We start from the raw sequence: 13,381 nt of genomic DNA, 5'->3' as shown, positions 1-13,381 counted from the left end.
TACATTAAAAAATGTTCTCCAATCCTTTTACATGAATATAATTTATGTTTCCCTAATCATTTTGAATCAATATAATTTATTTCCCCCTAATAATATTACATAAATATAATTTATTGTTCCCTAACAATTTGACATAAATATTTATTTTTCCCTAATATTTTAACAAACATATAATGTATTTTTCTCCAATAATTTTACATACATATGATTTATTTTAGCCTAAAGATTTTACATAAATATAATTGATTTTCCATGATAATTTTACGTAAATATCGTTTATTTTTCTCTCATAATTTAACATAAATATCATTGTTTTCTATAATAATAAGGCATTGACATTGAAGAAGACTAGTGTGAATACAAAATAATAAAACATGTCAGTCAAGCCTGATGAGGGACAAATATTATCCTTAATATTTGCATCATATTGACTTAATATCCTTGGGCATTGGAGAGAGTAGGCATGATTTCTTACACAAGTGCAGATTTAACTTTCAGCACTGACCTACTTTTAATATGCTTGCTGCTAAAATATGGGACAGTAATATTTCAGTGATCAGCAGCGTTGCTAATTTAAAACCTCAAAAATAGATTATTCAGGCTTTCGGCTTTCTGTCAAAATGTACAGAGGATGATTAAAATCATACAATAAGATGTGCAGAAATGATGCATTGCAGCATACATTATAATCTATCATTTGAACGTCATACATTATAATACTGCACTGTATGTCATACAACATTATGTCAACTATAGTACTGTGTATGATTGTACATCACACAATATTATGATCTATAATACATGATGGCACTTTGACTGTACATCCACTGGTGAATTAGAGCATGCATAAAATGTGCAGCTGGGAGCATGAAATCATATATAATACACGCATTTACTGATTTAATATTTGGACAAATATATTTTTAAAGCAAAGGCTTGCCGAGACCAGGAATGTCCAAACATTTCCCACTGACAGATACAGTTCAAAACATATTGAAAATATGTTTTTTTTTTTAACATTTATTACAATGATCAAGTATTTATTACGCTATACCATTAACATGTTTTATTACGATATACATTTAACATAACATGCTTTTATTGCACTATACAATCAACATGGTTTTACTAGCCAGTTAACACCTTTTTATGACACTACACAATAAACATGACAAAACATGCATGCTTTGGTATTAATGTTGATTTTTGTGAGAAAGCAGTAAATATAAAATTACCTTAGCAACAGTAGCGTTTTAAGAAGATGCATTTTATTTTAGAGTACATGTAAAATCAAAAGTACATTTATTTATTTCTTAAAATTCTAATTAACTCAGTAACACTACATTTATTTGATTAAATGTATTTTTTTAAATTTTCGAGTAAATGTAAAATCACCCTTGCAAAATTACATTTATCTTACATTTATTTTATTTTAGATGAGTATATAAATGTTTTATTTTATGGTAAATATACAATCATGTCAGTACCAGTACTTTATTTGATTTTATAACTTTATATGTATTTGATGTTATAGTAAATACTGTATACAATCCTGTCAGTAACAGTACATTTTATTTTATATTATTCTATTTGTTTAATACTATAGTACAGTAAATATACATGCATGTCAGTAACAGTACATTTATTTTATTCTATAATATTCTATTTGTTTAATGTATTTGATCATATTTATTTTATTCATTATTATAATATTTTTTTCCATGTTATAGTAACTATACAAACATGTTAATAACAGTGCATTTATTGTATTACATTTATTTTATAGTAAAAATACAATCATGTTAGGACCAGTACTTAATTTCATCATATGTATTTGGTTTTATATTATTTTATTTGTGATAAATATACAATCATGTCAGTAACAGTACATGTGTTATATTATATAGTATTATTTTTGGTTCATGTTATAGTAAATATACAAACATGCCAGTAGCAGTGCATTGATTTATCATATTTATTTGTATTTTATAGTAAAGATGAAATCACCTCAGTAATTGCACAATTGTTTAATTTATATATTTTATTTTCCTAAAAATATAAAATCCCCTTAGTAACTGTACATTTTTATTGCATTAATTTTATAGCAAATGTAAACAGTAACTACTTTTTTTAATCATATATTTGTTTACAGTAAATGTAAAATCACTTAAGCAGCATTCATTTTTTAATGATATTTATTTTGTCTTGTAAATAAACAATCACCTCAGTTACTGTATATTGATTTTGTTTGCATTATATTTAATCCATTAGAAATTGATTAAAATAGCATCTTTGATGTATTTGCAAACTAAACAAAGTAAATATAAAATCACCCCAGTACCAGTACATTTATGTTATTATAACTATTTTTTATTAAATCTTATAGTAAAAATCTCTACCAGTACTGTATTTTATTTCCTTTTCTTTATTTTATTTTATAGTAAATACACAATCATGTCTGTACCAATTCTACATTTTTTTATCTTTTCTTTTTTTTTTAATGTTATTTTATAGTATATGTACAATCACATCTGTTGCAGGATTTTATTTGATTATATTTATTTTATTTTATGCTATATTTATTTGACTTTATAGTAAATATCAATCAATCAATGTTTATTTATATAGCCCTAAATCACAAGTGTCTCAAAGGGCAATATATATCAATATACAATATTGTCAGTTACAGTACATTTATTTTATGTATTTAATTTTATAGTAATATAAAAACCACCTCAGTTACTGTACATTTATTCTATTCTATATCATTCTATTTATTTTATGTTACAGTAAATTAGCCGGTAGCAGTGCATTTATAATATTTATTTTATAGTAAATATACAGTCACCTGAGAAGCAGTATGTTCATTTTTTTTATATTAAGTAAATGTAAAATCACCTAAATAACAGTTCATTTATTTTATTATACTTTTTATTTTATTTTATAGTAAATATAAAGTCATCTCAGTAATAGTACATTTTAGTATATATTTTTTTAAATTTTGGAGTGAATGTAAAATCTCCTTTGCAACATTACATTTATCTTATATTTATTTGATTTCATATTAATATATTTATTAAATTCTATAGTAAACAGTCATGTCTGTACCAGTACTTTATTTTATTATATTTGCTTTTATTTTATCGTATTTATTTGATTTTATAGCACATACACAATCATGTCTGTACCCGTATTTTATTTTATTATACTTATTTTATTTTATACTATATTTATTTGATTTGATAGTAAATATACAACCATGTCAGTTACACTACATTAATTTTATGTATTTGCTTTTATAGCAAATATAAAAAACACATCTGTAGCGGTACTTTATTTTATTTAATATTATTTTTATTTTACTTTATAGTAAATATACAATATTGTCAGTTACAGTACATTCATTTTATGTATTTTATTTTATAGTTAATATAAATCCCCTCAGTAATAGTACATGTTATTATAATCATTTTTTATTTTGGAGTAAATGTAAAATCACCTTTGCAACTTTACATTTATCTTATATTCATTTGATTTTATATTATTATATTTATTGAATTCTATAGTAAACAGTCATTCTGTACCAGTACTTTATTTTATTATATTTGCTTTTATTTTATCGTATTTATTTGATTTTATAGTACATACACAATCACGTCTGTGCCACTATTTTATTTTATTATATTTATTTTATACTATATTTATTTGATTTGAAGGTAAATATACAATCATGTCAGTTACACTACATTAATTTTATGTATTTGCTTTTATAGCAAATATAAAAAACACATCTGTAGCGGTACTTTATTTTATTTAATATTATTTTTATTTTACTTTATAGTAAATATACAATATTGTCAGTTACAGTACATTCATTTTATGTATTTTATTTTATAGTTAATATAAATCCCCTCAGTAATAGTACATGTTATTATAATCATTTTTTATTTTGGAGTAAATGTAAAATCACCTTTGCAACTTTACATTTATCTTATATTTATTTGATTTTATATTATCATATTTATTTAATTCTATAGTAAACACTCATGTCTGTACCAGTACTTTATTTGATTATATTTGCTTTTATTTTATCGTATTTATTTGATTTTATAATACATACACAATCATGTCTGTACCAGTATTTTATTTAATACTATATTTATTTGATTTGATAGCAAATATACAATCATGTCAGTTACACTACATTAATTTTATGTATTTGATTTTATAGCAAATATAAAAAACATCTGTACCAGTACTTTATTTTATTTAATATTATTTTTATTTGACTTTATAGTAAATATACAATATTGTCAGTTACAGTACATTTATTTTATGCATTTGATTGTATAGAAAATATAAAATCACCTCAGTAATAGAACATTTTATTATAATAATTGTTATTTTGGAGTAAATGTAAAATCACCTTTGCAACATTACATTTATCATATATTTGCTTTTATATTATTATATTTATTAAATTCTATAGTAAACAGTCATGTCTGTACCAGTACTTTATTTTATTATATTTGCTTTTATTTTATCGTATTTATTTGATTTTATAGCACATACACAATCACATCTGTACCTGTATTTTATTTTATTATATTTATTTTATTTTATGATATATTTATTTGATTTTATCGTAAATATACAATCATATCCATACTTGCCAACCTTGAGACCTCCGATTTCGGGAGGTGGGGGGTGTGTGGGGTAGGGGGCGGGGGGCGTGGTCGGGGGGCGTGGTTAAGAGGGGAGGAGTATATTTACAGCTAAAATTCACCAAGTCAAGTATTTCATATATATATATATATATATATATATATATATATATATATATATATATATATATATATATATATATATAAGAAATACTTGACTTTATATATTTATATATATATATATATATATATATATATATATATATATATAAGAAATACTTGACTTTCAGTGAATTCTAGCTATATATATATACATATATATATATATATATATATATATATATATATATATATATATATATATATATATATATATATATATATATATATATATATATATATATATATATGTCTTAATAAGGTTATCCAAAAAATAGTGCTCGATACCGTAGTAGAGCGCAATATATGTATGTGTGGGGAAAAAATCACAAGACTATTTCATCTCTACAGGCCTGTTTCATGAGGGGGGGTACCCTCAATCATCAGGAGATTTTTAATGGGAGCATTCGCATACCATGGTTTATATAGGGCACAGAGTGGGTGGGTACAGGCTGGCCTAGGGGCGTGGTGATTGGTTCATGTGTTACCTAGGAGGTGTTTCCGTCTATGGCGGCATGTTGTTACAATTTCGCTGCGCTTGTTGAGGGATGACAGGTCTGGACGGTATATAATAAACAGTTTCTCTTTCAAGCATAGGTTGCATCTTTTATTACCACTATTGTAAGGTGTGCTGGATGCAAGAATTTGCCATGTTATTGAATATTCAACATTATTGTCTTTGAGGTCCCAAATGTGTTTGCTGAGTTCTGTGGTATTTCGCAGGTTTTTGTTCCTGAAAGAAGCCTTGTGGTTGTTCCATCTGGTTTTGAATTCACCCTCGGTTAATCCTACATATGTGTCGGATGTGTTAATGTCCTTGCGTATTACCTTAAAGAAACCTGATTGCCCCCTCAACGGGGGATGCTTACAAACATCAGTTGTCTACCAATCTAAGGTAATACGCAAGGACATTAACACATCCGACACATATGTAGGATTAACCGAGGGTGAATTCAAAACCAGATGGAACAACCACAAGGCTTCTTTCAGGAACAAAAACCTGCGAAATACCACAGAACTCAGCAAACACATTTGGGACCTCAAAGACAATAATGTTGAATATTCAATAACATGGCAAATTCTTGCATCCAGCACACCTTACAATAGTGGTAATAAAAGATGCAACCTATGCTTGAAAGAGAAACTGTTTATTATCTACCGTCCAGACCTGTCATCCCTCAACAAGAGCAGCGAAATTGTAACAACATGCCGCCATAGACGGAAACACCTCCTAGGTAACACATGAACCAATCACCACGCCCCTAGGCCAGCCTGTACCCACCCACTCTGTGCCCTATATAAACCATGGTATGCGAATGCTCCCATTAAAATCTCCTGACGATTGAGGGTACCCCCCTCATGAAACAGGCCTGTAGAGATGAAATAGTCTTGTGATTTTTTTCCCCACACATACATATATATATATATATATATATATATATATATATATATATATATATATATATATATATATATATATATATATATAAATAAGAGAAATACTTGAATTTCAGTGTTCATTTATTTACACATATACACACACATAACACTCATCTACTCATTGTTGAGTTAAGGGTTGAATTGTCCATCCTTGTTCTATTCTCTGTCACTATTTTTCTAACCCTGCTGAACACTCTCTGATGATGCATTCTGCTTCGTCTCGTTGTTGTGTGCGCAGTTGTGCACTGCACTCTCTAAAAGCCCTAGATGTTATTGTCACATATGCATGTACAGTAGATGGCAGTATTGCCCTGTTTAAGAGTGTCACAACATTGCTGTTTACGGCAGACGAACTGCTTTACGGTAGACGAAAACGTGACTGCTGTTGTTGTGTGTTGTTGCCGCGCTGGGAGGACGTTAATGAAACTGCCGAACAATAAACCCACATAAGAAACTAAGAACTCGCCCTCAATCATTCTACAGTTACAACGTCATTGGGCAGGCGCGCTGTTTATATTGTGGGAAAGCGGACGTGAAAACAGGCTGTCGACACGTCACTCAGGTCCGCCTGAATTTCGGGAGATTTTCGGGAGAAAATTTGTCCCGGGAGGTTTTCGGGAGAAGCGCTGAATTTCGGGAGTCTCCCGGAAAAACCGGGAGAGTTGGCAAGTATGATCATATCTGTACCAGTACTTTACTTGATTTAATATTATTTGTATTTGATTTTATAGTAAATATTGTCAGTTACAGTACATTTATTTTATGTATTTGATTTTATAGTAAATATAAAACCACCTCAGTAACTGTACATTTATTTTATTCTATATTATTCTATGTTACAGTAAATTAGCCGGTAGCAGTGCATTCATAATATTTATTTTATAGTAAATACACAGTCACCTGAGAAGCAGTACCGTATTTTCCGCACTATTAGCCGCACCTAAAAACCACAAATTTACTCAAAAGCTGACGGTGCGGCTTATAACCCGGTGCGCTTTATATATGGATTAATATTAAGATTCATTTTCATAAAGTGTAGGTCTCGCAACTACGGTAAACAGCCGCCATCTTTTTCCCCCGTAGAAGAGGAAGTGCTTCTTTTTCTACGCAAGCAACCGCCAAGGTAAGCACCCGCCCCCATAGAAGAAGAAGCGCGCGGGTATTACGTTTCATTTCCTTTGTGTGTTTACATCTGTAAAGACCACAAAATGGCTCCTACTAAGCGACACACTGTGGTTCTAGCTTGCCATGCTAATGGCCAGAAACTTCCACCCATGGTGATATTCAAAAGGAAGACCTTGCCAAAAGAGAACTTTCCAGCCGGCGTCATCATAAAAGCTAACTCGAAGGGATGGATGGATGAAGAAAAGATGAGCGAGTGGTTAAGGGAAGTTTACGCAAAGAGGCCGGGTGGCTTTTTTCACGCAGCTCCGTCCATGTTGATATACGACTCCATGCGCGCCCACATCACAGATGGTGTCAAAAAACAAGTGAAGCACACAAATACAACACTCGCCGTCATTCCGGGTGGATTAACCAAAGAACTCCAACCGCTCGATATTGGTGTCAACAAGGCATTTAAAGCACGACTGCGAACGGCGTGGGAACAATGGATGACCGAAGGCGAACACACATTCACTAAGACAGGGAGACAGCGCCGGACGACATACGCCAACATCTGCCAGTGGATCGTAAATGCCTGGGCGGATATTTCGGTCTCAACTGTGGTCCGAGCTTTCCGGAAGGCAGGATTCACGGAACTGCTGGAAAAACAACAGCGACACTGACTCTGATGACTTCGACGAGACGGAGCCGGCCATTTTGGATCCCGTAATTCGCCCAACTTTTTAATTCGGACACCGTAGGAGAAGAATTCGAGGGATTTATGAATGAAGAATAACTTCAGAAAGTGAGTGTTATGTTTATTTTGTGTGTTGTGACATTAACGTTCGAGCAACATTAAGTTATTGCTATTGCTCTGCACTATTTTGAATTTTACTATGTTTGTGATTGCACATTTGCACATTACCGTACATTTTGGGAGTGAACAGAGTTGTTAGAACGCTGGTTTTTAATATATTATTAAAGTTTAACTGACCTATCTGACTGTTTTTTTGACATTCCCTGTAGCGCAGTTAGATGCGGCTTATAACACGGGGCGGCTTATAGGTGGACAAAGTTTTGAAATATGCCGTTCATTGAAGGCGCGGCTTATAACACGGGGCGGCTTATGGTGCGGAAAATACGATATATTGATTTTTTTGATCTTTAATAAATGTAAAATCATCTAAATAACAGTACATTTATTTTATCATACATTTGATTTTATAGTAAATATAAAATGACCTCATTAACTGTACATTTCTTCTATTCTATTGTATCATATTTATTTTATGTTAGAGTAAATTAGTGCATTTATAATATTTATTTTATCGTAAATATGCAGTCACCTGAGAAGCAGTATATTGATTTTTATTTATCTTTAGTAAATGTAAAATCATCTAAATAACAGTACATTTATTTTTGTATATGTTTTTTATTTTATAGTAAATATAAAGTCACCCCAGTGACTGTACATCTATATTTACTATTTTTTATAGTAAATATTTTGCATGGAGATCCTCATGGAGTGTTTCCCCTATTTGACCTACATAACACGAGCAGCATGAAGACACGTCTCAAGACTCGAACAACCCACACAATTGACACACTTTGCACGTGGAATGCACGAAAATAATAATTTAAAAAAATAGAGTCCCACGCAAACATGAGAAGGTGTATTTTCCACGCTCACCTCCACGAAGTAGAAGCAGGGCAGCAGACTGACGCTGTCCTTGGTGCTGAACGCTCGCTCCCGCGCAGACATCTTCCGTCCTCGACACGACCAGATTCCACACGAGACGAGACGAGGTTGCCGCTCCGATCGCCGATTCCTTCCGAGGACAAAAACACACGACGAGTGTTGATCTCGCGAGCCAGGTCGCTTTCTAGCATCTTATTGACGATGGCCGGCACAGCATGATGGACGCTCGGCAACAAGAAACGGCAGCCCGCGCATGCGCAGTCGACAGCGCGTTTACACAGCCCTTCATTTCATATGCATTTGTTTTACATGTTTATATAACAATATATCTACCTTCCACATTAATAAAGGAGCATTAAATGACATATTAACACTAAATTAAAACAATTAAATACAATTACAACAATTATTTGACAGATTTATTCATTAAAAACTATTTTTGTTTTGCATGGATGGATGGATGGATGTTTTTCTTGCTATTTTTCTCCAGCGTCTTTGTGTCATTTATCATACTTTTATTTTACTTTTTGTGAATCAATACTGTCCATTTAAATAAAAGGCTTTGCCTCCTTTAAACAACATACAAATGATAAATTATACTGTTGTAATTTAAGTGGTAATATGCAGAGGTGGGTAGTAACGCGCTACATTTACTCCGTTACATCTACTTGAGTAACTTTTGGGATAAATTGTACTTCTAAGAGTAGTTTTAATGCAACATACTTTTACTTTTACTTGAGTATATTTATAGAGAAGAAACGCTACTTTTACTCCGCTACTTTTATCTACATTCAGCTCGCTACTCGCTACTAATTTTTATCGATCTGTTAATGCACGCTTTGTTTGTTTTGGTCTGTCAGACAGACCTTCATAGTGCCTGCGTTTCACCAAATACAGTCACTGGTGACGTTCACTCCGTTCCACCAATCAGATGCAGTCACTGGTGACGTTGGACCAATCAAACAGAGCCAGGGGTCACATGACCTGACTTAAACAAGTTGAAAAACTTATTGGGGTGTTACCATTTAGTGGTCAATTGTACGGAATATGTACTGTACTGTGCAATCTACTAATACAAGTTCCAATCAATCAATCAAAAGTGTGAAGGAAAAAAGACCATTTTTTATTTCAACCGTACACCCCGTCAAAAGCCTAAAGACTGACTGCACAGTTCCTGTCTTCACAATAAAAGTGCCGCTCCATCGCGCCTGCGCTTTCAAAATAAGAGTCTCCGAAAGCCTGCGCAAACAAGCTAGCAAGCTACGGAGTTTGCCGCCAATGTATTTCTTGTAAAGTGTATAAAAACGAATTTGGAAGCTGGACATATAAGATGCCAAAAACCAACCACTTTCATGTGGTATTAGACAGAAAGGAGGAACTTTTTTTTCTCCTCCATTTGAAAACGTGGACGTTTGTCATCACTAATGTCTGATTACAATCAATGCAAGTCATCAGAATCAGGTAATACACCAACTTATATTCTTGTCTTCATGAAAAAAAGGAATCTATATGTGTTAACCATGCATGTATATTCATTAAAACACTATTAACATGTAAACAAAAACGGCAAAAAAAAATAAATATAAATTATATACTGTATATATCTATGTATATATATATATATATACACATATATGTGTGTGTGTGTGTGTATATATATATATATATATATATATATATATATATATGTATATATGTGTGTGTGTGTGTATATATATATATATATATATACATATATATATATATATATATATATATATATATATATATATATGATATGTGTGTGTATGTTACTCATCAGTTACTCAGTACTTGAGTAGTTTTTTTACAACATACTTTTTACTTTTACTCAAGTAAATATTTGGGTGACTACTCCTTACTTTTACTTGAGTAATAAATCTCTAAAGTAACAGTACTCTTACTTGAGTACAATTTCTGGCTACTCTACCCACCTCTGGTAATATGTAATAATACATGTAAATAAAAGGTGTCGTACATAATGTGGTTGTTCTGATATCTACCACTTGAGGTCGCTGTTTATATTTTATGAACGTGATTTAAATACACATACATATACACACATTTACACGTGTGAGATCAGTTAAGTGGACATTTAGCAGGATCATAAATGCATTTTAATAAATATTCAGCTTTTTCCAGATATCATATTTAAAATATATATTTTGCTTGCTTCTTTTACACTTTTAAGTGTTTGTGTTACCAAGTTAAAGTTAAAGTACCAATGATTGTCACACACACAGTAGATGTGGAGAATTTGTCCTCTGCATTTGACCCATCACCCTTGTTCACCCCCTGGGAGGTGAGGGGAGCAGTGGGCAGCAGCGGTGGCCGCGCCCGGGAATTTATTTTTGGTGATTTAACCCCCAATTCCAACCCTTGATGCTGAGTGCCAAGCAGGGAGGTAATGGCTCCCATTTTTATAGTCTTTGGTGTGACTCGGCCGGGGTTTGAACTCACAACCTACCGATCTCAGGGCGGACACTCTAGCCACTAGGCCACTGAGTATAAAACAGTGTTTTTCAACCACTGTGCGCGGCACACGATATTGCCTGGTGTGCCGTGGAAAATGATGCAACTGCAAATATTTTTTTGCAAATCAATAATTATAATCTGCAAATAATGTGCCGTTGCTCAGTGTCTGTGCTGTGTAGAGTAACAATGTAATACTCCATGTCAGTAGGTGGCAGCAGGCAGTCAATTGCTTTGTAAAAGTCGGAATGCGTCGGGTGAGACGAGGATGGTTTGTTGTGATCCCAATATGCAGACCACAGCGGGAGGCAGCGTACAGGTAAAAAAGGTATGCAATGCTTAAACCAAAAATGAACAAAAGGGCCAGGGAAAGGAAAAGGTAATGGCTATGCAAAACGAAAGTAAAACAGAACTGGCTACAAAGTAAACAGAAACAGAATGCTGGACGACAGCAAAAACTTACGGCGTCCACAAAGGACATCCAAACATGACATGACAATCAACAATGTCCACACAAAGAAGGATAGAAACAACGTAAATAGCCTTGCTAGCTAACACAAAGCAGGTGCGGAGAAAAAAAGACATGAAACTGCTACAGGAAAACACCAACAAAACAGGAAGGGTCACCAAAATAACAGCGCAAGACAAGAACTAAAGCACTACGCACAGGAAAACACCAACAAACTCAGAATAAGGCCTGGTGGAGTTACATTTTTTAACGTTTTCTGCTGGTGGGTGTGCCTCCGGGTTTTTTTTAGAAAAAAATGTGCCTTGCCTCAAAAAAGGTTGAAAACCACTGATATAAGAGTTGCAGTGGTCTATATCGATCCCTGTGAATCTTCACAATTCTTGATACTTATTAGATAAAAATGAATAAAACTGAACGCGTGGTCTTTTAAAATGACTGCTTTATAAAAAAAAGTGTTTGAAAGTGTCAAGTATTTAAGATCGGTGTGCGACAACAGAATGTAAATATCACTACGGAAGTAAATTTACATACATTTAAAAAAAATAAAGAACAGCAGTGTTCTGTAACCTCCCATTATATCAAAATAAACAATACTTTTCTTATAAATATGATCATAAATAACTATTTTACATTCTAAAAAGAACAGAAGTGGCGCATAGCTTTGAGTCATATAAAACAAACAATATTGGTATTAATATTCTTTCAATATGGTGATGATGTCATGTCATTTGTAATTAAATAAAGAAATAAAAAGGCGATAACGTATGTGGAGGGGGGCGTGGTTTGCGGGCCTGCCGCGGAGCAGGGTGTGTAAGGACTGGCCTCGAAGTCAGCGGCAGGTGAATAGATTGCCCAGCTGGGGCTTGTTATCTAATCACCTGTCGCCCTTATTAGCAGCAGCCGGAACGAGACACGTTGTTGGGAGTTGGAGAGAGAGAGACACACGCACAGAGCCAGAAGGCAGAGACACGCCGGACTGAAAAGTCCTCAAAATATATACTGCTGAAAAGCAAACAAGACTTGTGCATGTCAATAAAAGACTGGCTCAAACCTGTACACCGGGCTCACGAAAGATCTATCGGACTCAGGAGAACCCTCACAGCAGAGAGACTTTCACAACGTATATCTAAAGACTAATATTTATGTTTGTATTAGCGTTGTCTCGATTACAATTATTTGATACTTTTCGATACTTTTCTAAATAAAGGGTTCGAAAAAACAGAATTATTGGCTTTATTTTAATAAAAAATCTTAGGGTACATTAAACGTATGTTTATGATTGCAATTGAAGAACAATTTTGTCCTTAAATAAAATAGTGAACAATCAAGACAAATCGTCTTTTAGTAGTAAGTAAA

General features: G+C 32.6%; 1 protein-coding gene across 1 annotated transcript in view; it reads right to left on the bottom strand.

The window, feature by feature from the left end:
* The window catches only part of LOC133609371 (phospholipid phosphatase-related protein type 4-like), a 26,799-nt gene extending 17,519 nt beyond the window's left edge, over nt 1-9,280 (bottom strand). The window contains exon 1 of the mRNA XM_061964914.2: nt 9,058-9,280. Within this exon, the coding sequence (XP_061820898.1) occupies nt 9,058-9,129 (72 nt within the window). The 5' untranslated portion in view covers nt 9,130-9,280. The remainder of the gene's footprint in view (nt 1-9,057) is intronic.
* Nucleotides 9,281-13,381: the final 4,101 nt, after the last annotated feature.

The sequence above is a fragment of the Nerophis lumbriciformis genome, linkage group LG07, assembly GCF_033978685.3.
Source record: "Nerophis lumbriciformis linkage group LG07, RoL_Nlum_v2.1, whole genome shotgun sequence".
Taxonomy (NCBI): Eukaryota; Metazoa; Chordata; class Actinopteri; order Syngnathiformes; family Syngnathidae; genus Nerophis; species Nerophis lumbriciformis.
Note: the sequence above shows the minus strand (reverse complement) of the source record. Positions and strands in the feature narration are given on the sequence as shown.